General features: G+C 59.2%; 3 protein-coding genes across 4 annotated transcripts; 1 reads left to right on the top strand and 2 right to left on the bottom strand.

The window, feature by feature from the left end:
• Positions 1 to 427: 427 nt before the first annotated feature.
• Positions 428 to 8,854, top strand: PLD3 (phospholipase D family member 3). 2 transcript variants are annotated; one of them, XM_007458649.1, is made up of 12 exons: positions 428 to 463; positions 1,013 to 1,144; positions 1,252 to 1,326; positions 1,415 to 1,557; positions 2,035 to 2,218; positions 3,920 to 4,040; positions 4,122 to 4,249; positions 5,384 to 5,584; positions 6,812 to 6,951; positions 7,552 to 7,717; positions 8,175 to 8,274; positions 8,363 to 8,854. In XM_007458649.1, exons 2-12 carry the CDS (start codon positions 1,118 to 1,120, stop codon positions 8,548 to 8,550), a joined length of 1,473 nt encoding a protein of 490 aa, XP_007458711.1. In that variant the 5' UTR covers positions 428 to 463; positions 1,013 to 1,117; the 3' UTR covers positions 8,551 to 8,854. The 2 variants fall into 2 exon arrangements, with proteins under 2 accessions (XP_007458711.1, XP_007458712.1); XM_007458650.1 differs by having other exon boundaries at positions 429 to 485; positions 1,054 to 1,144.
• Positions 8,855 to 9,782: 928 nt separating this feature from the next.
• On the bottom strand, positions 9,783 to 17,406 carry HIPK4 (homeodomain interacting protein kinase 4). The gene is made up of 4 exons (XM_007458648.1): positions 16,667 to 17,406; positions 12,928 to 13,284; positions 11,191 to 12,021; positions 9,783 to 10,079 (listed from the first exon to the last, which is right to left on the bottom strand). The coding sequence occupies exons 1-4, from the start codon at positions 17,129 to 17,131 to the stop codon at positions 9,900 to 9,902; spliced, it is 1,833 nt and encodes a 610-aa protein (XP_007458710.1). The 5' UTR covers positions 17,132 to 17,406; the 3' UTR covers positions 9,783 to 9,899.
• Positions 17,407 to 20,054: 2,648 nt separating this feature from the next.
• On the bottom strand, positions 20,055 to 23,672 carry LOC103083050 (periaxin-like). The gene is made up of 3 exons (XM_007458646.1): positions 22,587 to 23,672; positions 22,392 to 22,484; positions 20,055 to 22,304 (listed from the first exon to the last, which is right to left on the bottom strand). Exons 1-3 carry the CDS (start codon positions 23,670 to 23,672, stop codon positions 20,055 to 20,057), a joined length of 3,429 nt encoding a protein of 1,142 aa, XP_007458708.1.
• Positions 23,673 to 23,812: the final 140 nt, after the last annotated feature.

Here is a 23,812-nt window from a genome sequence, read left to right as displayed (position 1 = left end):
TGATTTCATCGCTACGTCCCTAAATCATGTTATTCAGCCTTGACCATTCCATTTCATTTTATAATTTTTAAAGTCATTAATCTTATTTATGTATTTAGTTTTGACCAGGTAATACATGCCCATGGTACAAAAATTCACAAGGTTTGCAGACGAGAAAAGATGTGGGGGTCTTTTTTTCTCTTTACCTGTGGCCTCCCTACCCCACATGGGGGCTCTAGGGTGGACCGTAGCAAAGCCAATCGCTCAGCCATGTACTCTCCCTCCACCCCCGTCAGGTTGGCTGTACTGGGCGGCCGGGCCCCCCCTTCTCCCTGCGGTGAGCCCGGACCGGCGCGCTCACTGCGCAGACTCCCCGCTGCAGTGGGCGGAGCCCCCTCGGTCCCCGCCCCCGCCCGCCCGCCCCTGCTCAGCTTGTCGGGGCAGAAGCTGGGGCCCCGTGGAGATAGCAGCAGCCGCCTGCCGAGTAAGGCCGAGGCCCCTCTGGGGTAGGGTAGGGGAGGATGGTTTCGGGGATGGGCTGGGGTCTGGCGGGGAGGCCGCGATGGTCCTGGGCTCCCGCCCTGAGCTGCTCTAGTCGTTACCTGAGGGTGAGGGCAAAGGAGCCACCTGGAAAATGACTTCTGGGTAATCCCAGGGCTGGGAGAAGCCAGGCACAAAGGTTTAGGGCTCCGCTGACCCAATCCGGAGCTGTCATTTTGGGAATGTATAGGTTAGAGCTCAGGGAAGGGAAAGCGCTAATGGGGAGCAGTGTGGGTGCTGATGAGGGGCAGGGTGGGCGCTTGGGGGGGGGCAGGGGGCACTAAAGGGGGGCAGGGAGGGCACCGCAGAGGAATAGGAGGAAAGCAGAGGAGTTGGACTTTGAGGGATTTCGAAATCCCAACTGACCAGCAGTCAGCTTCCTCCTTTAGGGGTGGCAGGCGCAGTGCCAGTGGCCCCCGTGATCACAGACAAGGCGACCCAGGGAGTCCCGTGAGCCCGAGGCTGATCCGCTTTCTGTGATGTCCCCCAAAAGCCTAGAACACCCCACACAGTGCCAGCTTTTGTTCCCTGCAGTTTGGAGACCCTGACACACCCACTTTCCCACTGGAATCTGTATAACCCCTGGCTGCCCAGCAAGATGAAGCCTAAACTTATGTATCAGGAGGTAGGTGGATGGGGGACCCAGTGGGGAGGGGCTGGACCCAGCAGAGGGTGGGGGCCCCACTGAGCTGCCTTGTCACCCCCACACACACCAGCATCCCTGTCCCCCAGCTGAAGGTGCCTGCTGAGGAGCCCTCCAACGAACTACCCATGAACGAGATCGAGGCATGGAAAGCTGCAGAAAAGGTAGGAGCCCACCGCCACCCTCACTCTGTCTCAGCCATGGCCTGGGCTGCCCTCCTTGGGCTGGCTGATCACCTCCTCCTCCCCACAGAAGGCCCGTTGGGTCCTGCTGGTCCTCATCCTGGCGGTCGTGGGCTTCGGTGCCCTGATGACTCAGCTGTTTCTATGGGAATACGGCGACTTGCATCTCTTTGGGCCCAACCAGCGCCCAGCCCCCTGCTATGACCCTTGCGAGTAAGTGGAGGGGGGCGTGGGCGCTTCAGATGGTGGGGGGAGGGGCCCTGCCAGGCCAGGGACACTTCAACACGCACTAAGCAGGGCCTGCACCCAGTGGTCGAGACAGAATAAGGTGATCGCCGACTCCCAAGTGGACCGTCACGGTTCTTCCCTCCATGCCCACCTCCTTCCCCCACACTGTTGCCATGGCAGCCACAGCATCATCTTCTATCTGTCTGTGAACAGACACACATGGCATCTTCCATCCACATCTGTGGACAGACACACACACACACACACACACACACACACACACACACACAGATATCCACATGCACAACCTTCCTTCCACACCTCTAGACAGACAAATGCAGACACACAGAGAATCATGAGTACCGACACAAATACACATAGTCTTCCATCCTCCGTGGGCAGACAAGTGAGCACTCACATTCCAGCCCCCTATGGCTGATTCTGCCTCCCCCCACCCCCCAGAGCAGTGCTGGTGGAGAGCATTCCCGAGGGCCTGGACTTCCCCAATGCCTCCACGGTCAACCCCTCCACCAGCCAGGCCTGGCTGGGCCTGCTCGCCGGTGCCCACAGCAGCCTGGACATTGCCTCTTTCTACTGGACCCTCACCAACAACGACACCCACACTCAGGAGCCCTCTGCTCAGCAGGTACCTGGCAACCTGGGCCCTGGCTGGCAGCGGGGGGCGGGGGGGGCAGGGGGGGGGTTGGGGGGGGGGAGTGGGGGCCCTGGCTGGCAGCGGGGGGCGGGGGGGGCAGGGGGGGGTTTGGGGGGAGGCATTGGGGAGGTGGATGAAAGGGGTTTCCCTATAGCCCGGGAGACAGGTGGACATGTCTCACACAGCGGGTTGGACACAGGTGTTTGGAAGCAACTGTCTTCACATGGCCCTCTGGACTGGGGGCGTTTTGTCACAGTCATCTGGAGGCCTCTGAATGTCAGGGTATGGGTTTGGTTACGAGGGATTAGGCTGGCAGATATCACTCACCCACAAGCTGCCCCGACCCTGTCACACAAAGAAATGGAAACATGGAGTGAGTACCAGCCCAGCCTCAAGCCAGGCTGCCACTTCCCAGCTGTGTGACCTAGGGCAGGTCACTTCACCTCTCGGTCTTCAGTTTCCTCATCTGTAGAATGGGGCAATATCTAGCACTCCCCTGTTGTGAGGATGAAACGGGCTAATCCCTGCCAGTTATAGCACAATGCCCGACAGAGTCAGCCCTTTATAAGCATTTGCTCTGATAGCCTTGTTAGGGTCTGCAGACAAACTTAAAAAACATAAAACTTCAAGATTTGAAAAGGAACAGCCTAGGTGGATAAGCCCTTCATTGAAAGACATGGTGAATTTGTCCCTTTTTTTCCCCTTTCCTTGCTGCCACTCTTTGTCAGAGGTAGGCTTAAAATGTATTAAAATCGTGAGGTTTATTAAGCACTGCCTGAAAAAATATGCGACAGTTAAAAATGATATGAGCTGGAAATTCCCTGGCGGTCCAGTGGTTAGGACTCTGCAGTTTCACTGCCAAGGGCGCGGGTTCAATCCCTGGTTGGAGAACTAAGATCCCACAAGCCAAAAAAAAAAAAAAGTCATGAGCCCCCACGCCCTGCTGGTTCCTACTGGAATGGTTCAAAGCACAGAGCACAGACATAGGAGGCAGACCATCTGAGTTCAAATCCTGCTTCCCCATTGATTTCTCCAATGCTCAGTTTCCCCATCTGCACCTCGGCATATACTCAGATTTGCCTCATCAGTGAGAGTGGTGAGAAGTCAGTGAATTCACATGTAAAGGGGCTTACAAGGGCCCTGGCTCACAGTAGAAACCAGGGAATCAATGGCTGTTGCTATTAATGTTATTGGCATCATCAGGCCTCACCCAAACCTTCGCAGACCCCAAGCCTGCACTGTGCCCCCAACATCCTGCAAGGTGCCCAGAGGTCCCTTCTGTGACGGGCATTGATACCTCCAAGTCAGGATCTTGGGAAGGTCCCGTGAAGGGCAGGAGTGGCAGGGAGGCCCTAGCAGGGCTCAGAGCGCCAATTATTAAAACAGATAAAGGGACTTCCCAGGTGGTCCAATGGTTAAGACTCTGCACTTCCACTGTGGGGGGCACGGGTTCAATCCCTGGTCGGGGAACTAGGATCCCGCATGCCGCACAGTGTGGCCAAAAAATCAATAAAATAAAACAGTTACAGGTTTTAACATCTTAACCTGTGTAAAGCCTACCCTGAGTGTCCCGGCTAATGTAAAGCCTGATCAGATCTAGAAGCTTAATCTCAAAACAGCTCCATGGGGGGTCCTGCGTGGGGTTGGAGAGTTGGCTCATCCAGCCCCTCAGAGGCTCTCCCCTCCCCCCAGGGCGAGGAGGTCCTCCGGCAGCTACAGACCCTGGCACCCCGAGGTGTGAAGGTCCGCATTGCCGTGAGCAAGCCAAGTGGGCCCCAGCCCCAGGCAGATCTGCAGGCCCTGCTGCAAAGCGGTGAGCTAGGGGGCAGCTGGGGGTGGGCTGGGCCTGGGGCTGCCCAAGCCAGCACCCTGACCACCACCCCTGTCCGTCCAGGTGCCCAGGTCCGCATGGTGGACATGCAGAAGCTGACCCATGGCATCCTGCACACCAAGTTCTGGGTGGTAGACCAGACCCACTTCTACCTCGGCAGTGCCAACATGGACTGGCGTTCCCTGACCCAGGTCTGCCTGTACCCTGCCCACCGCCCTTCTAGGCCGCTCCCTGCCCCACAGGGCGCCCGGCCTCCAGCTGCACCCCGCCTCAACCCCAGAGTCCTCTCTTCCAGTCTCTGCAATGGCTTCCTTCCCACCTCCTACCTAACATCCCCAAATCCAGCCCTCCACCACCCTCGCTCTGCTCAGGGAAGCCCCTCTGATCCCCGATGGCATCTACAGGACATTCCAGGCCCTGTCCACCCATTTGACATTCATGATTCACTCTCTACATGCCTGCTCTAAGCCCAGCCCTGTTCTGATGCTGGGAACGTGGTGGACCTCTTGGAACCCCCGGCCCAGGGCGGAGACGGGCCTGTCACCAGTGTCAGCCCAAAAGGGTCAAGTCTGAGTTGGTGGCGAGGCGAGGCGAGAGCACAAGTGGAGGGGTCAGGGCCAGGACGGGCGACCCTGATAGCCTTGGGGTACCAAGGAAAGTCTCCCAAAAGAGATGAAAACTAATCTGATAACTGGAGGAGCTGTAGGAGTTGGCACAGGACAGGAAAAAGGAACAGCTTAGGCAGTGATCATTTGCTCAACAAATATTTTCCAAACCCCTAATCTCACCAGCTCTGCAGGGAGATGCTGAACACACAGCTGTCCCTGAGACATCCCCTGTGCCTGTCCTCCCAGTCCAATGGGGAGGCAGGTTTGCCACCAGAGAAGGTGATGAAGGAGGCCCAAGGGACCCTGAGAGCCTCAAGGAAGGCCTGACACAGGCTGGGCAGTCAAGGCAGGATTCCTGGAGGAGGAAACTGTCAGCTGAGACCCAAGACTGAGTAGGAGCTCAGTGGAGGGTGGAAGCAACAGTGTACGCAAAGGTTCAGGAAACCTGGAGCTTTGGAATAACTGATTTTCACCAAAACTTAAGATTTTAATCTTGAGTCAAGATCATGCCCATCCCAGGACTTCAGCTGGGGGAAGGGGGGTGGGGGCACGGTTAAGGGGCAGAAAGAAAGGAGACAGGGGCAGAGAGAGGGGGAGATAGAAGGGCAAGGGGCAGGAAGGGGGACTTGTGGGGGGGCACGGGGAAGGGCTGCAGGTGTCCATGTCATCTGTGGGCACCAGGCCATCATCCCCGGGCTCAGCATTGCCCTCCCACAGGTCAAGGAGCTGGGCGTGGTCATGTACAACTGCAGTTGCCTAGCTCGAGACCTGACCAAGATCTTCGAGGCCTACTGGTACCTGGGCCAGGCGGGCAGCTCCATCCCGTCAACCTGGCCCCGGCCTTATGACACCCGCTACAATCAAGAGACACCAATGGAAATCTGCCTCAACGGAACCCCTGCTCTGGCCTACCTGGCAGTGAGTCCGAGGGAAGAGGGGCCTGTCACACCCCGGCCACATCCCTTCTCTCGGCCCCCGTCAAGCCCTGCCTAGTGACTTGGTAGGGATGGGGGTTCCTGACCACTGGCTGTCACTTCTGCTCACTCGGGGCCTGGGCTGTGTCCCAACCTCCCTAGGCCTTGGTTTCACATAGAAAATAAGTATTGCAATATTTACCACCTCTTAGGGCTAGTGAGAGGCACGGCTGGGTCCATGCAGGCCGAGCCCTGGGTGACCTGTCCAGTATAGCTGCATGTCGCATTTTTAATCAATTAAAATGAACTACAGTTAAAAACTCAGTTCCTCAGTCACACTAGCCACATTTCAAGTGCTCAGCAGCCACACATAGCAAGCAGTTGCCATACTGGACAGTGCAGATAGAGAACATTTCCATCAATGTGGAAAGTTCTATGGGACAGCACCCACTATTGCCCTTGGCACTCTGGACAAGGCACCGCTGTTTTTAGCTGTTGATATTTTCACTAGTTGGAGTGGCCAACCTGGGTCCCCCCGAGCAAGTCACCTGGCCAAGCCCAGTGTCATCCTGGAGGGCCCACACTGAGGCATGGATGGAGGGACACGATTCATTGGGGTCCTTTGCTCCAGTGACCTTCCACGAGACATTAATGGTTCCCCCGTTACCACTACCCCTTTCAGAGCTCGAGTTTGCTCACCTGTTGTGAGGATGGAGAGAGCTGGGTGAAGGGCCTGGTGTGGCTGGGCACATGAGGAGTGCCATCAGGCTGGACTGTAAGTCAGGGACAAAAGTGATTAGAGCAGAGGTCCTCAAACTTGAGCATGCATTAGAATCACCAGAAGGGCTTGTGGAAACCCAGATTCCTGGGCTCCACCCCAGCACCTTGGTTCTGTGTGCCATGGGCAGTGAGGCCCAAGAACTTGCATTTCTAACAAGTTTCCAGGTGATGCTGTTGCTGCCTGACCAGGGACCTCATGTTGAGAACCACTGGGTTAGAGCATAAGTTCTGGAACCAGACAGCCTAGGTTCAAGCCCTGGCTCCATTTATCAGCTGTGTGACCTTAGGCAAATCACTTACCCTCTCTGAGCCTCCGTTTGCTCACCTGCAAAAAAAGATGTGGTAATTATCCCTCTCCTTCATGGAGGCTGAGCAGAACCTGGCTCATGACAAGCTGTAGCAGGGGTCCACTGTGAAGGACATGTGTCTTGACTGTCCCCTCGTCCCCCAGAGTGCACCCCCACCACTGTGTCCAAGTGGCCGCACCCCAGACTTGAAAGCCCTGCTCAACACGGTGGACAATGCCCGGAGTTTCATCTACATCGCGGTCATGAACTACCTGCCCACCATGGAGTTCTCCCACCCGCACAGGTACCGCTGGGCGCGTGGACAGGGGTTGGGGTAGGGAGCCACCGTGAGTGGAAGAGGAGACAGGAGAGAGAGCGATGGGGCCCAGAAAGCAGGCACGGGGCCAAGACCAAGGGACAGAGGGAGGGGATGCCATGGGGAGAGACAGAGGTGACAGGGAGAGTGGGTCTGGATGGTCGAGACAAGGAGAAGGGGACAGAGAAGAGGGTGAGAATATTCGGGGGGTGGTGTGGAGACGGGGGACTGGAGGCTTAAGGCAGAGGATGCAGGATGTGGGATTTCTGCAGGTAGGAGGCAGGGAGTGTGGGCTGGATATGGGGTGACAGGCTTGGGAGGTAGGACTAAGGGTATTCAGGTTTGGGGCGGCAGGGTTGGGGTTTGAGATCTGGGATAGGAAGGGGGGATGACTGGACTCTGGGGGCTCAGAGCAGATAGTCTGGGGGCAGCAGACAAGACAATGAGAAGATTGGTGGGGGGAGCAGGGCTTGGAGCTAGAGATGGGGTGGGGGCTTGGGGCTTCTCAGAAGCTGCAGCGGGCCCCAGGCCTGGCTCCCTAAAGCTGAAGTGAGGCCTCCCTCCTCATCCTGCACCCCCCTCCTCAAGGTTCTGGCCTGCCATTGACGACGGGCTGCGGCGGGCTGCCTATGAGCGGGGCGTCAAGGTGCGCCTGCTGGTCAGCTGCTGGGGGCACTCTGAGCCATCCATGCGGGCCTTCCTGCTCTCCCTGGCTGCCCTGCGTGACAACCACACCCACTTTGACATCCAGGTGGTAAGCACCTACCCCAGACCTACCCATCAGCCCCTATGCGGGGCGGTACTGAGGACACAGCAATCGTGGAGCTCACCTGGCATCTGACAGGGACGACCCACAGTGGGCTGTGCCCTGATTGGCCAGAATCAAGGGCACGGGCAGAGGGGTTAGGGCTGGGATGGGGAAGCCCAGCAGAAGTTCCTGCCGCAGCCTGAGGAGTCGTGGAAGACTTTCTGGAAAAGGGGACACATCTGAGGTAAGACCTAAGGGATAAATAGGAGTCATTCTAGAGGGAACAGGTGGCATATGAGGCGACAGGGTCCTCCCTTTCAGCCGGCGTTTACCGAGTACCCATTCTGGCCCCCAGGCCTGCGAGGGACGCAGCCGAGTCCCCAGTCCCGCAGACCTGGTTCCACTCCCCACCCCAGACCCTGGGGCTTCTCTAACCCAACCCCGCATCTCCCCTCCCTCTCAGAAACTCTTTGTGGTCCCTGCGGACGAGGCCCAGGCCCGAGTCCCTTACACCCGCGTCAACCACAACAAGTACATGGTGACTGAGCGTGCCACCTACATCGGTGAGCGTCCTGGGCGCCGCTGGGTGGGGGCGGAAGGGGCTCCAGGCAGCTCCACGGGCCCTGACTCTCTGGACGCCGCCCCCTGTAGGAACCTCCAACTGGTGCGGAAGTTACTTCACCGAGACAGCGGGCACCTCGCTGCTGCTGGCGCAGGGCGGGCGGGGCGGCCTGCGGAGCCAGCTGGAGGCCGTGTTCCTGAGGGACTGGGACTCCGCTTACAGCCACGACCTGGACACCTCAGCTGACAGCGTGGGCAACGCCTGTCGCCTGCTCTGAGGCCCGGCCCAGCGGACAGGCCAGGCCTGCGAGGCCCCCGCGGGCGCGGGTGTTCCGGGTCTCAATCCCAGTCCCCGTGCCCCCGCTTCTGTCTGCCCCACGGTGGCTCCCGCAGGCTCGCCCGCTGCTCTCCCGCTTCTGCCTCCGCCCCCGCCAGCCTGATGCTGTGGCCGCAGAGGACCCAGCCAAGCTGGGGGAGGGATCGGCCCCCGAAGAAGTTGGGGTGCATGCTGGGCCCCTGGTCCACCCCACTTCCCAGGGCAAAGAGGGCCTGAGGTCACAAGAAGTAAATAACTTGTGTGTACAGCCTGTGCCGGACTGAGTGGTGTGAGGTGGGGTGCCGGGTAGGGGACAGCTGGCATGGGCCTCTGGTGGGGACACCTTCACGCATGCTGAGCCCTCAGCATGTGACCAGTGTGGTTTGGTGTGTACTGGACGCTCAGCACATGGCTGGTGTGTGCTGAGCCCTCAGTGGGTGACCAGCGTGGGCTGGCATGCGCTGAGCCGTCGGCGCACGATGCACATGAGCTAGCGTGTGCTGAGCATGCGCGTGTGACCTTGTGGGCTGGCATGAACCGAGCCTCATGTAGCCAGCATGGCACAGCGTGTGCTGCACACTCAGCATGTCCCCAGCCAGATGAGCGCGCGCTGAGCCACTGCCATAGCCCGACGGTGGACTCGCACGTCTGGACACGAGAGCATGTACCAAGCGTGAATTTACATACACCTGCTGAGTGAACTTACACTTCGCATGTCCCAAGCATGGATGAGTGCATGCCAAGCCTGTCACGTGTGGCAAAGACAGGTCAACAGACGCTGAGAACCTGGCATCTGGCAAGCTCAGATTGGCACCTGCTGAGCACTGAGAATGTTCCGAGGGTGGATTCTTACGTGCCAGGCACTGAGCGTATTTAAGGGATGGGTCAGTGTGCCAAGCACAGCCTCCAGCCTGAGCCAATGGCTGACTGGGTGCAGCATTAGAGAGCAGGGCCTGGGTGCCCCCCTGAACCCCACCCCCGTGCCAGTCCAGGCCTCAGGCAGGGAGGACAGGCATGAGGCAGTACTGCTGAACAGTGCTTTACTGAAATAAACAGAGGCAGCAGGGCCAGTGGGGTGCAGCCCCCTTCCTGCGTCCCTCTGGCCGAGGGGGCCACGGGCCAGACCCCAAAACCCTCCTGTGTTCGGGGTGTGTGTGCAGGCATGCACCATGAGCGGGGCGGGGGGAATGGGGTATTTCTGGATAATTATCTTTCTGTAAGAATAATTTGTCGGTTCAGGGGATAGCTCTGAGGAGGGGATGCCAGCCCCGCTAGCGCATCACCCAGTGATGGGCAGGGGTGGAGTCACCATCAGTGGTGCCCGCCGACGTGTTGCACAAAGCTGGTGGCCCGGGGTGGACCATGCGGGTGGGTGTGGCGTGGTGGGAGCCCCTGAGCCCGTGGCCCCCCGACGCCCTCCAGGGTCCAGTCTGGCTGACCCAGCCATTCCCCAGGACAGCTGCTGAGGTCGAAGAACTCAGGGCCTGGCCTCTGTTGGGGAGAAGAGATGGGCATCAGCCAGGAAGCGCCCCCCACCCCACCCCGGAACAACCACGCTGCCCCTCATGGACTCCTGATCCCAGCTGCATCCTTGTCAATTCCTGAGGACGATTTTGTACATCCTGAACCCTCATCCCACTTTGGAGGCTTAAATGCTGTGTGTTGAGACCTTAATGTGTCCTGAAGGTGTGTTTGCTGAGGCTCTGTCACATCTTCCCGGGGCGGGAGGGGGGGGGGGGGGGGGGGGGGAGCCACAACATATTTGGCACCCAAACTCTTATGCGCATTAACTCACCGAATCACCTAACTACCCACCCCTCAGTCCCAGTTTCCCATCTCATGACATGCCTCTTCCTCATGATTGACACCTTGGATGGCCTCTGCCTCCACACCGGGGGCTCTGGCTCTGACTCTGGCTGTTCACTGGAACCTCCTGGGTAGCTTGCTGAAAATATAGCTGTCTGGGTCCCAACCCTAGAGCTCTGACCCTATTGGTCTGGGGGTGGGGCCTGGATATTTGATTTTTTAAATCCCCAGGTGATTTGGGTTGTGTGTCCAGGGTTTAGCTCCCTGGCTCAAGGGAGCCTTCGGTGTGTGTTGATGATGCCCTGGGGCTGGTTCTTGAGCCACTCAAGGCCATTCCTGTACCTTTCCTAGCTCAGGATGAGTTTGGGTGCAGCAGGGCCAGAAGCCAGCTTAGATGTGGCCCAAGGCAATGAAGCGAGGGTGCCCTCCAGCTAGGGAAGGCGTGGCTGGCAGGGAGGGGGGGGGGGGGGGGGGCGGGGCTGAGCTGTCCCATGGCCTTGTTCAGAGTACTGGGCCTCTATCACTTCCCGTATGTGGATTACTGTGTTCTGAGTTTTTACACAGCCTTAATATGGGTTAGTGTTTGCTGAGCTTCATCGCATCCTACGGGTGTATTAGTGTTTGCTGAGCCTTGTCACATCCTGAGGGTGGGCTAGTAGTGTGTGTTGGATCCTGAGCCAGCTGCGGGCCATGCAAACGTACGGGAGGCAAGGTTGGTTCACTATGCCCCGATCCTAGAGCTCTGGGGAGGCCCTGATCCCAGAACCACCCGCATCCTAGCTGCCCCCTGGGTCACCTCAGCATCCACGGTCATGTCCTTGAATTCCGGCCCATCCGTGTCCCGCTGCGGGATGGCAGGCGGCTCCGCAGAGGCCCCTCGCCGCTCTCCTTCCGCCCAGCCGCCGCCCCTGCACGGGGCGTCTTCCTCGGGCGAGGCCTGGCTCAGCCGGATGAGGTTGCTGAAGTTGGACTTGGAGCCTGCGGGTGGCTTGCGGGCCTTGTGGCAACCTGCCAGGCGGCTGCCGTAGAAGGCCAGGATGGGCTCGGGGCCAGAGTCGGGCACCCAGCGGCCAGCAGCAGCGGCCTTGAGCGGGGCCAGCACGTCGGGAATGACGTCGGTGCGGGTCTCGCCCCACAGCCCACTCCCCGCCTCCTGCAGACTCAAGTCGTCCAGCTGATCGATTGCCTTTTGCATGCCCGGTGCCTTGTCCTCCCGGAATAAAGGCCCGCTGCCCAGACCCACAGTCTCCTCCTCCTCGGCCAGACCGTAGTAGGGGGGCCCATCTTCCGCGGCATCCACAACAGACACAGGTGTCTTGCCCTCCACCTGCAGGGAGAGGCGGCAGCTGTGCAGTGAGAGCTGGTAGTAGCGGGTGGTCTCATGGGCGCTGCGCAGCTGCTGCATGGACACGAAGGGGTGGCGCAGGGCGGCGCTGGGGCTGATGCGTTCGTACGACTCCCACGTCAGCATGCGCTTGATCAGCTCCACCATGCTCTTGAGGTCGGCGTGCTCTGCCAGGGCCTCGCGGTCGGGGAAGGTCAGCCGACGGGCTGCCCAGCCGCCGTTCACCATCTCTATCTGGTCCAGTGACTTGAGCATGTACTTGCGGCGCTCCAGTGGGCGCACCTGGTGGGACACAGGGTGGGGCAGGGGTTGACACTGAGTCCAGGACTTGGGCCCCAGGTACTTCTGCTGTGGAGCCCACATACGACCCCCCAGCTTCCAGTGGGCCCCCCAGTCTGTACCAGAGCTCTCTCGTGGCTATGAAGTCCACCCACAGGAACCTGGACTTCCAGTTCTGCCCGTGATCTGACTTGGAGCTCTCTTGCATCTGGGGGGGGCTGCACCTGCTCACTAACACCCGAACCCCTCTAGTCTAATCCAGACCCCTCCTACTGCTGCAGGAAGGACAGCTGACTGTGATCTCTGGTCCTCCTCTTGTCTAACCCAGAGATCTCACTGACCCAAGTTTCACACCTTGCCCCAGCCCTCCAGTCCTCCCTCGAGCCATGGGTCCAGCCCCTACCAGCAGCTAGCAGAAGGGCTGCCCTAAACCTCTACTGCTCCTTGGAATCAAATCCAGATCCCCCTTGCTGCCACAGCTGATCCCCACATCTGATCCCAGCCCTCGGGCCTCCGAGGAGTCAAGCCCGGACAATTCTTGCCAAATTCTTTAACCACGACCAGCTCAGGAGTTGTCAGAGGATCTGCCGTATACTTCTAGTCCCACCTGTTGTCTCGCTCAGACCCCTCTCTCGCTCTGACAGCTCCCACGGCTGGTCCACACTTCCAGTCCTTTCTGCTGTCTCAGCCAGACTCTTGCCACACAAGTCCGATGACCGCAGCCACAGAGGTGGCAGACAGGCTGCCCTGACTTCCAGTCCCACCTGGGGTCTCCCTCGGATCCCTCTGGCTGTGACAACCCCCGCAGCTGGCCCTCAAGTTTCCAGGCCTCTCTGAGATCTAACCTAGAATTTCTTCTTGATGCGGCAGCTGCCACGCTGACGGCCCTCACCCCACCTGCCCCCCTACCTTGGTCTCAGCCAGGTAGTCGGCCGAGGACTTCAGCTGCCAGGGGTTGGTGGCGTCGGGGTGAGGGTTGCGCTTGAAGAATTGGCGGGCCTTACAGGCGGTGTGCAGCACGTGGGGCTTGGGCAGGCCCTGGGTCTCACATATGTAGCGCACCTGGTCGTACTCGTTGTTGCCTGGGTAGAGGGGCCAGCCCAGGTGCAGCTCAGCCATGACGCAGCCCAGGGACCACACGTCCACCTTCTCACAGAAGGGCAGCCCCAGCAGAATCTCGGGGGCCCGGTAGAAGCGAGACTGGATATACGGCCCCTTGACGTAGCGCACCTCGCTGAATATGCTGGCCGAGCCGAAGTCGATCACCTGAGCGGAGGGAGGGAGGCAAGTGGGCCGGGACAGCCGATCGACCTGAGCCTCCCCGGCATCTCTTGCCAGTGTCTTTCTGCATCTGCCATCTGACTGTCACTACATCTGTGAATCTTGATCTCTTGTTTACGTCCCCTATCTGTCTCCTCCAGCCTTTGTCTCTGGTTTGCGTATTCGTCTCTCGGTCTGTTTCTCTCCACTAGAACTTATGTCCATGAGGCTTAAGACCTGTCTCTTTCTCTCTCACCCCATGCCTTGTCCATCAGCAAATCTTGCTGGCTGGGTAGAGGGGCCAGCCCAGGTGCAGCTCAGCCATGACACAGACCAGGGACCACACGTCCACCTTCTCAAAGAAGGGCAGCCCTAGCAGAACACCTTCTGTTCTGCCCACTCTGCATCCCAGCCACAGCCCCACCCTGGTCCTGTCCTCCCCCTGGCTAGACTAATGTAAGGGCCTCCTTGCTGGTCTCCCCGTTCCTCCCTCTCCCTCCAGTCTGCTTCTCACATGCAGCCCGAGGGACCCTGTGACCACCTAAGTCAGATCACGTCCCCCTCCTGCTCAGAATCTTCCTGTGGCTTTACCACATCCTGTGATAAAAGCCAAAGTCTTCACCCTGGCCCACAAGCCTCCAACAATCTGCCCAGTCCCCTCTCTGCCCGCACCTCCTCCCACCTTCCCCCTCACTTACCCAGCTGCAGCCACACCAGCCTCTCGCTATTCCTTGAACAAGCTGGACACATTCCCAGTTCAGGGCCTTGGCACTGGCTGTTCCCTCTGCCTGGAATGCTCTTCCTCCGGATGTCCACATGGCTCCCCTCCCTCACCTCAAGTCTTTACTCAAATGTCACCTTCTCAGGGAGGCCTCTGGTGACCACACTGTTAGAAACAGCACACGCCTCCCTTCCTATCCACCTCCCTAGCCCTCTGCTTTTCTCCACAGCTCTTAACACCATTTCACGTACTACACATTTTTACTTTTGTATGGAGTTCATTGTCTCTCTACCCAACTAGGATATCAGTCCCACAAGGGCAGGGATTTTGTCTGTTCACTGCTGTATCCCTAGATCCCTAGAACAGTGCCTGGCACACAGTAGGGGCTCAGTAAAGAGTGAATGAATGAATGGGCTTTTTGTTCCTGTCATTGTCTTTCTTTCTGACTCTTGTTGGTATCTCTCTCTTTTCTTTCTTTGCCTCTTCATCACTTGTGTCCCTCAACTCTCAGTGTCTCTCTCTGTCCCCATCTCTGGGTCGTCCAACTGGAAGGACACCTCCCTGACACCCAGGTCCTCTTCTGTCTTCACCATCAAGCATTGTTAACACCCCACACGGGCCCCTGGTTCATACAGGTGCTTGATGAACACCTGTTGAACTAACATCGTGAATGACTGAAAGCCCTTGTCTCTCCCGAAGCCTCTGGGGCGATCTGCCGTTTCTCACTCTGAATCTCTGTGACTCTTAGTCCCTCCCTCAGTTTCCCTCCCTGAGTTTCTCTGCTTTTCATTCAGCTATCCCTCACCTTCCATTTGCAGAAGGCAGTATGACGAAATGGTTATTAATCTGGACTCTGAACACAGATGGCTGAGGCCTGAATCCCAGAGAGCTTGACTGACCCTGATCATTCAGTCAATGTTCGTGGGATTCATTCATTCACTCCACAAATGCGGTAGGGGTGCCAACGCTGGCCAGGTGTTGTGGCTCTGTCCTGTCTGTCTCCTGCTATGTTTGTGGAAAACCTTCCTTCCTTGGGTCTCTATCCCTCCATCTGTTGGGACAGAATGATCTGCTTTTCCTGTCTCTGTATCTCCCTGTGTCTCTGACATTCATTTAGCACTGACTCCATGAAGGCGCTGTGCTGGGAGATGCCGGGGACACGGTGGTGACCAAAATGCCCCTGGCTCCGCCCTCACGATGCTCCTAGTTCAGAACCATCACCAGACAGAAACAAACCCATAAGCAGTCAGAGGGGTCAGAGCCGGGATGGGGGAATCCAGAGACCCGTGACAGCACAGAGGAGGTGCCTGTGTGCCCAGCACAGGGTCAGGCCCAGAGCAGGCATTTGGAAAATGTTTGCTGATGAACAAACTCACGATGAAGGACGCTGCTGCCATCCTTCCAGTCGCTCAGGCCAACAGGCTTTCATCCTCCCTCGAGCCCTCTCTTCCTCTCTCACACTTCACATAAGATTTACCAGCAAGTCCTGTTTTAAAATCTACCCTGAGGGAATCCCCTTGCAGTCCAGTGGTTAGGACTCAGCACTTTCACTGCCGGGGCCAAGGTTCAATCCCTGGTCAGGGAACTAAGATCCCACAAGCCTCGCCTTGTGGCCAAAAAAAAGAAAAAAAAAAAGATCTACCCCAAACCCACCCCCATCCCCCACCTGGACTGAGGCGGTCACCCCGCACTGTCTTCCTGCTCCTGTCCCCTCAGTCTTTCCCCCCGCTGCAGCCAGAGGGAGCCTGTGAACACCTGTGTCCAATCACAGCCCTCCTCTGCCCAGGATCCTCCTATGGCTCCATCTTACACAGAATAAAGCCCAAGTCCCCTCTGTGGCCCACAAGGCCCTGTACGACCAGGCCCCATCACCTTCCTGATCTTATTTCCTCCATCTTCCCCTCAGTCACTCTGTTTCAGTCACACTGGTTTCCTCAGTGCTCCTAAAATACACATACTTGGTCCACTCCTACCTCAGGGCCTTTCCACTGATACTTTCTCCCAGATGTCGACACAGCTCCCTCCCTCCTTCAAGACTTCCCTCAAATGTGACCTTCTCAGGGAGGCCTCCCTGGCCACAGAGTCTAAAGTTTTACTCATCACCATCCCACCTCCTCCTCCTCCCTACTTTATCTTGTCTCCTTCTCACTCATATACTTTTTTTTTTTTTTTTTTTTTTTTTTTTTGCGGTACGCGGGCCTCTCACTGTTGTGGCCTCTCCCGTTGCGGATCACAGGCTCCGGACGCGCAGGCTCAGCGGCCATTGCTCATGAGGGCCTAGATGCTCCGCGGCATGTGGGATCTTCCTGGACCGGGACACGAACCCATGTCCCCTGCATTGGCAGGCGGACTGTCAACCACTGCGCCAGGGAAACCCTACCATATTTTACTCGTTTACCTTGGCGACTCTATCTCCCCCACTAGAATGTCAGCCCCACAAGGACAGGACTGGGCCAGAGGAGCTGAGCTAAGAATTGAACAAGGACGGGGGGACCTCAGGGCTGAGCGGGAGAGGATGTCAGAATTGGGATGGGGAGACGGGGATTTCAGAGCGAGGAGGTGGGGAGCGCCATCATGGCCAGGGAGGGAGAGACCTCAGGGTTGGGAGGTGGGACAAGGGGAACCTCAGCCTCAGGAGAGCGTCCAGGGCTGGATGGCCATGCTCACCTTGACCCTGAAGGGGCAGCGAGTCTGGTCCACCAGCATGATGTTCTCAGGCTTGAGGTCGGCGTGGATGATGGCTAGCTCCTTGAGCCGGGCCAGGGCTCTGAGCACCTGCAGGGTGACCGTGCGGATGTGGCGGGCGGGGAGGGGCGCAAAGTTGTTTTCCTTCTGGAATTCGAAAAGGTTTTGCTCCAGCAGTTCAAAGACCAGGTAGAACTTGAGGGCGTCGTGGAAGAACTCGAGGAAGCGGATGACGTGGGCCTCCTCCGGGTCCAGGCCCCTCATGCAACGCAGCAGCTTCAGCTCGTTCTTGATGATACGGTTGCGGTAAGCATCGTTCTTCAGGATCTTGATGGCCACCATCTCGCCCGTGCTTCGTCGCCAGCCCTTGGCCACCTCCCCGAAGGTGCCCTTGCCCAGCACCTCGATGATGTCATAGCAGTCAGTCTCCGACTGGATGGTGGCCATGGTGCCTCTGCCACCAGACACTGCCCTGCCGCCACCTCCGCCCCACGGGCTCTGCTTCCGAGGCCTCCCGCCCCGACGCTGGCCCCGAGGCCTCCCCAGTGGGGGAAAGAGAACCGCACTCGTGCCTCGCCCTGCGAGGTTCACCCCCACCTCCCTGACAACCCCCAGACACCTGGACCGCAGAGCAAGTCTGCCAGGGGGTGCACCCCTACCCCGAAGATCTCCTGGCTTGGGATGAGGGGCCCCAAACCCCCCTGAATGGGTTCCAGTGTTGCTAAGTGGCTCTGGTTCTGTTGTTGGAGACCTGAGCCCCTGGCTAGAATGGGGGGGGTTGGGTGGCAGGTAATGCCCCCTCCCCCGTCCAGTGGTGGAACCCTAGAGGGGCTGGACAGGAGAAGGGTCGACGGAGAGGGGAGTCTGATCGTGGGCCTCGGGCATAGAGGAATGGGACATTCCTAAACAGAGGTGAGGAACGGCAGGCTTCCCGAGCTAGGGGATTTGTGTGTGCGTCTGTGTTCAGAAAACAGCTGCCCCTGCCTGTGGCTGCCCTGGGGAGGCGTGGCTAAAGGGGGGCCTTGTTGCAAAGGGTCTTGAATGCCAGGCTAAGGAGTCTGGACTTTGTCCTGAGGGCACTGGGGAGCCACGGAAGGACTTCGAACAAGGAAGGTCAGGTTCAGATATTTATTTATTTATTTATTTATTTATTTAAATTTTAGCTGCGCCACGCGCCTTGCAGTTTCTCAGTCCCCCAACCAGGAATCGAACCCGGGCCACAGCAGTGACAGAGCCGAATCCTAACCACTAGGCCACCAGGGAACTCCCCAGGGTCAGATCTGAGTATCAGAAAGCTACTGTGTGCAGAAGAGTGGACTGGAGGGGGCAAGAGTGGAGGGCCCCAGCCTGCAGCAGGGCCCAGGTGGGAGAGGCTGGGGAGGTGGGGAAAGGGGCAGATGGATGAGACACACAGGAGGCCAGGTTTGGGGGAAGGAGGGAGCCACGCAGGGCTCTGGCCTTGAGAGGGATGGGACATGGACCGGGAGCAGTTTGGCAGAGAGGACGTTAGGAAATTTAACATTAAAACATTTAAAAGGATATTGAGTGTTGTTGGGTTGTTGTTTTTTTTTTTTTTTTTGCGGTACACTGGCCTCTCACTGTTGTGGCCTCTCCCGTTGCGGAGCACAGGCTCCGGACGCGCAGGCTCAGCGGCCATGGCTCACGGGCCCAGCCGCTCCGTGGCATGTGGGACCTTCCCAGACCGGGGCACAAACCCACGTCCCCTGCATCAGCAGGTGGACTCTCAACCACTGCGCCACCAGGGAAGCCCAGTTTTGTTTTTTTTTTAATTTTTATTTATTTTTTTGGCCATGCGGTTTGTGGGATCTTAGTTCCCCGACCAGGATTGAATCCGGGCCCCCAGCAGTGAGAGCACAGAGTCCTAATCCCTGGACCACCACCAGGGAATTCCCCGTTCTGAGTGCTTTAGAAGCCTTGTCTGATCCTTACAATATACATCTCAATACCTCTATTTTATGGGAGAGAAAGTAGAGGCCAAAAGAAAATTTTAAAATGCCTAAGGTCACCCAGGTGGGTGCCAGAGGCAGGCTTTGACCCTGAGCAGTCTGGCTTGAGAGCCAAGCTCTGAACCACTGGACACACCTCCTAGTGTCCAGGAGACGTCAGGGGGGTGTGCGGAGATGCAGATGTGCACTGGAGGCCTGTGTGGACCCAGGAGAGATTTGGGGAATTATCAGCACAGAGGTGAGGAGTTGAAGCAGAGGGGAGGGCGACAAGGCCCAGGGAGGGTGTGGGGATGGCTGAGGGCCTGGGAGGAGCCCTGAGGGCCCAAGGGACAGGAGGAGAGAGAGGAGTGCGGGAGAGAGAGAGAGAAGAGAGCGCTCAGGAAGGAGGAAGGAGCCCTGAGAAGTCAGGACACGGGAGACAGAAGAGGCCCTGAGCGTGGCCACAGACAGGCCACTGAGAGGAGGAAAACCCCAAATGCTGGGGGCCTGGGCAGAGGGTGCGCACCAGGAACGTAGGTAACTCCTGCCATGTTTGGTACGCATGAAGAGGAAGCACGTGATGGGTAGTGAGTGACCCAAGGTGGGGTCGGCTTGAAGGAAGCCAAGTGGGGAGTTTGGGGCAACTCAAGCCCTGCTCTATAGCCCTCCTTCCTCTAGAATGGGAGGGCGGAGATATGAAGAGAGTGGAGGAGTGGCTATAGTGGCACCAGGGGGAGATTCGGGACTAGACAGCTTGTCTAGGGCATCTCAGAGAGAAATGGGGGAGCCTGGGGACCCTGGAGGCGGCTTAGGGACTTGGATCCTGAGTGGAGATGGGTCCCTGGAGGCTGAGGTCCAGCCCCAGTAGGAGCTGAGGACCCTGGGACTTAGTCCTAAGAGGGCAGCCGGGTGCCTGGGGTGGAGGCCCTGGGGTTGTCCTGGCAGGAGTGGGTCCCGCAGCACAGGCAGAGTCTCCCGCTGAGGGGTCCCGCAGCTGGGTTCTGCTGGGGAACTTCCCCAGCTCAGAGGCCCCTGGGAATTCTGAAGGGCTAGGACAGCCCCCTCCCACCAGGCCCACCCCAAGGCCTCCATGAGTCTCCTCAGACCAGGGGTGGCCTGTCTCACTGCACAAAGCATCGTTTCAGGCCATCCTCAAGGGACTCCTTTCTCTGCACCCGCACCCCACCCCCCAACAAACACACACACAGAGGAGACCTGACACAAAGCTACCTCTGGATTATTTTATTCACATGGCTTGGCAAGATACGGGCACTCCTGCCAAAGAGCCAGGCACGGACTCCACTGCCCTGACCCGGTCAGTCGCCCGCCTCCCAGCCTTCTGAGGGTTAGTGCTAGTTATCTCACACACAAAACGAGGAGGGGGATGGGAAGACGGAAGGGGAGTCTCCCTCTGCTGAGGGGTTTCAGATGACGGCAGCCTGAGCCCCCTCCATCCTCGTGGGGCCTGGAGGCCCCGTCTCCGAAAACCCCACGTTGGGCAGCCGGACCCGGAATCCACCTTCCTCCTGGGCCTTGGGGCTTAGGGACACCCGGGGGAAGCGGAACTTGGGTGACTTCTCCCCTCCAGGTGACTTGGGGGCCGCCTCGCCCTCCTGCCCCCGAGGGGCCTTGGAAGGGGTAGCCAGGCCCACACGGGGCAAGCGGACTCGGACGCGGCCTCGGCGCCCGGAGGCCCCTTCCCCGCAGCCCTCCTCTTCCTCGTCCTCGGGGCTGGGGGAGCCTTCCCCACCGGCCGCCTCGCTCTGGCTGAAGCCCACGCGGGGCAGCCTGAGTTTTGGGTTCTTGGCCTTCTCGGACTCCTCAACCCCCTCCTTGGCCCGTGCCAGGCCGAACCGGGGCAGCCGCACCTTGAGCTTGTGTCCGGCATCCCCCTCGCCCTCGGACACCTGGTATTCAGCATGGCTGCCCACAGCGGGCGGGGAGAGCTCCACGTCAGGCAGCGAGAGGTGGAAGGTGCACTCGGCCCCTGGGGGCTGGTCCCTAGGCCCCTCACCCCCCGCCGCATCTCTAGCCCCCAGCGTGGGCATCTTCAGCCTCAGCCCGCCCTCACCTGTGGCTGCCTCACCCACCTGCACCTCTCGGCTCAGCCCCACATCCAGCTCAAGCTGGGGCACTGTCACAGCGGGCATCTTGAAGACACGCTCAGCCACGAGCAGCTCACCACCCACCACCTGGGCTCCAGGTAGAGACAAGGTCACCTGAGGCACGTGGATCCTATAGTCTGGTGTGCCCTCTGCTGGAGGAGGTGCATTCTTGGCCTGCTGCCCGGGGGTGGCACCCAGGTCGGCCTCCCCAAAGCTGGGCAGCTCCACCTGGGGCAGAGAGATGCACAGCGGCACCCTCGGCCGCCCATCCTGGCCCTCAGTGCCCACCTGCCTGGTTGCGGACATTCGCCCTTCCTCCTGGGCCCCCAGAGTGACCAATTCCACCTCAGGGATCTTAAGCTGCACAGCCGTGGACTCTGGCTTTTCCCCAGGGCTGACTCGCCCCCCCTGGATTTCTGCTTCCTTCCCTCGAGCCAGCCCAAAGGAGGGCATCTTCAGCTTGGGCATCTTCACCCTCGCATCCCAACCCCTGCTCTTGCCCTCCAACTCAGTCGCCCCTGGCACTAGCTCTCCTGCCTCGCTGTCCCGGCCTCTGACCCCAAACTTGGGCAGGCTGAACCTGGGCCCCTTGAGCTTGGCATCAGTCCCTGCCGCCTCCACCTTGCCTGTGGGCAGATGGGAATCCAGGCTGAGCTGTGGGATGGACAGATCGAGGGTGGGCAGCAGGCCTGCCTCCCCCGTCCCTCTGGCCTCCGCCTCGGTGCCCACCCGAGCCTTGGGGAGTGAGATGGCAAACTTGGACACCTTTAGCTTGGCGGCTCGTCCAGCCCCCTCAGCCTCTGCCTTGGTCACCTTTGGCCCCGAGAGTCCAAACTTGGGCAGGGAGAACTTGGAGGAAGGCTTGACTTTCACCTCCGTCACCTCTACTTGCCCTTCCTCAACCTCCACTGTGGGCAGCTGTGGCGTGACAATCTCAACGGAGGGCAACCAGAAGGCCATTTCCCCGACCCCTGCTACCACCCCAGGGGCTTCTGACTGCTCCACCTTGCCCATGTCTGCTGCTGGGACCTGCCCCTCCAGGCCGAAGGCCCCGGGCAGGTCTAGTTCCACTGAGGGCAGTGTGAGAGGGGGGACACCCACACGAGCCTCGCTGCCCATCTCTGGCTTCAGACAGGGAAGTGTCACCAGCTTCCCCAAGACCTCAGCACTAGCCTCATCTGGCTTGCCTCGAGATGGGGACTCTGCCCTCCCTAGCTTGGGCATGGTCATCTTGGACATCCTGAAGCCAGATTCCACTCCCTCTGCTTCCTCTGCCCTGGCAGCTTTTAGCTGCACCTCTGGAGCCTTGGGCAGCTTCACCTCAGATGCCTTCGGCAGATGCACATCTGGGACCTTTGGCGCCTCCACTTCCGGCAGCCGCATCTCCGACACCTTTGGCAGCTGCACTTCCGGGAGGTGCACGTCCGGCACGACTATCTCGGGCAACTTGGGGAGTTTTATCTCTGAGACTTTTGGCAGCTGCACCTCCGGGAGTCGCACCTCTGGCACAGCCATCTCGGGCACCTTCGGGAGCTTCATCTCGGGGAGTTTCACATCGGGGACTTTCATCTCTGAGACTTTTGGCAGCTGCACTTCCGGGAGGTGCACGTCCGGCACGACCATCTCGGGCAACTTGGGGAGTTTTATCTCTGAGACTTTTGGCAGCTGTACCTCTGGGAGTCGCACCTCTGGCACAGCCATCTCGGGCACCTTCGGGAGTTTCATTTCGGGGCATCTCATCTCGGGTACCTTTGGCAGCTTCAGCTCTGGAACTTTCGGGAGCTGCACTTCTGGGAGCTGCACTTCTGGCACGGCCATCTCAGGCACCTTTGGGAGTTTCACCTCAGGGACTTTCGGCAGCTGCACCTCTGGAAGCCTCACCTCTGGCACGGCCATCTCCGGCACCTTTGGGAGTTTCATCTCTGACACTTTGGGGAGCTCCACCTCTGGGAGTCGCACATCTGGAAGGGCTGCCTCGGACACTTTGGGGAGCTTGGCGTCTGGGGCCTTGGGGAGCTTCCCCTCAGGCCCCTTGGGCACCTTGACCTCAGGCGGCGAGACGCCGATGCCAAAGGAGGGCATCTTGACGGTGGGCAGCTTCAGCTTGCTCTCAATGGCTTCAGGGGCAGCGGGCCGGGGCTCCAGGAGAGAAAGCCCAAAGCTGGGCATTCGAAGTTTGGGCCCCTTCACCCTGGCCTCAGGGCTGCCCTTGGCCACATTGGCCTCAGCAACTTCTTTTGCTCGAGCCCCAAAGCGGGGGAAACTGAGGCGGGGCATCTTCAGGGCCACCTCAGGCGCCTCTACTCGGGCTTCCACCTCTGCACCAGGCAAGGCCAGGTCCACCTCCACTGTAGGCGCTGCCACGTCCAGGGTGGGCACCGTCACTGCCGCAGCCCCTTCCCGGGTCTCCAGGCAGGGAAGTGTGGGCAGAGTGGGTAGCGAGGGCAAGGTGGGCAGCTCCACTCGTGGGACCTGGGTCCCTCCAGCCGCAGGCTCCACAGCAGGTGCAGCTGGGGCTCCCAGCCCAAGGGCTGGCAAGCGGAGGGCAAAGCTGCTGACTACCTCTGCTGCAGGGGCCACCTCCCCCTTGGGGGCTGTGACCTGGAGGACACCCACCTCAGCACCCGGCAGCCGAGGCCCAACCAGCTCCACCTGGGGAGCTGTGAATCGGGCTCCTGCAGCCACCTCGGCCTCTGCTTTGGCCTTCCTCGGGGGAGGAGCTGCAGCGGCCAGTCGGGCTACCTGGGCCTCTTCGGCCACTTCTCGGACACGCAGCCGAGGCAGCTGGAGGCGCCGGCGGGTGGGGGCAGCTGGGACGGGACCTTTGACAGCCTCGACTTTGAGACCTCGGCGCAGACGGGAGAACTTGGGGAAGGAGAATTCGACGTCGACAGGGCCCAGGTCTGCAGGGCCCCCCAGGGCCCCAGGCACCACCATCTTCTTCTCCTTCACAGGGGACAGACTCTGGATGTTCTGGGGAGAGAGGAGAGAGGCAGGAGGCGGTGGGACAGTGGGAGGCCTGGGGTGGACAGGGGGAGCCCCATGTGGTTATTTTACCAGGCTGGGGATGTGCTGGA

Source organism: Lipotes vexillifer, unplaced genomic scaffold (assembly GCF_000442215.2).
Source record: "Lipotes vexillifer unplaced genomic scaffold, Lipotes_vexillifer_v1.1 scaffold371, whole genome shotgun sequence".
Lineage (NCBI taxonomy): Eukaryota > Metazoa > Chordata > Mammalia > Artiodactyla > Lipotidae > Lipotes > Lipotes vexillifer.
Note: the sequence above shows the minus strand (reverse complement) of the source record. Positions and strands in the feature narration are given on the sequence as shown.

Excerpts from the sequence above, each read along its gene's own strand:
- PLD3 (XM_007458649.1), top strand. The coding sequence starts at position 1,118 with ATGAAGCCTAAACTTATGTATCAGGAG. Across the intron at positions 1,558-2,034 it reads CCCTGCTATGACCCTTGCGA|AGCAGTGCTGGTGGAGAGCA; the intron begins GTAAGTGGAGGG and ends CCCACCCCCCAG. Across the intron at positions 4,041-4,121 it reads GCAGGCCCTGCTGCAAAGCG|GTGCCCAGGTCCGCATGGTG; the intron begins GTGAGCTAGGGG and ends CTGTCCGTCCAG.
- HIPK4 (XM_007458648.1), bottom strand. The coding sequence starts at position 17,131 with ATGGCCACCATCCAGTCGGAGACTGACTGCTATGACATCATCGAGGTG. Across the intron at positions 13,285-16,666 it reads GCTGCCCCTTCAGGGTCAAG|GTGATCGACTTCGGCTCGGC; the intron begins GTGAGCATGGCC and ends CCCTCCGCTCAG. Across the intron at positions 12,022-12,927 it reads ACTACCTGGCTGAGACCAAG|GTGCGCCCACTGGAGCGCCG; the intron begins GTAGGGGGGCAG and ends GTGTCCCACCAG.
- LOC103083050 (XM_007458646.1), bottom strand. The coding sequence starts at position 23,672 with ATGGTGGTGCCTGGGGCCCTGGGGGGCCCTGCAGACCTGGGCCCTGTC. Across the intron at positions 22,485-22,586 it reads CAGAGGTGCAGCTGCCGAAA|GTACCCGAGATGAGATGCCC; the intron begins GTCCCTGAGGTG and ends AAGCTGCCAAAG. Across the intron at positions 22,305-22,391 it reads CAGAGGTACAGCTGCCAAAA|ATGAAAGTCCCCGATGTGAA; the intron begins GTCTCAGAGATA and ends AAAGTCTCAGAG.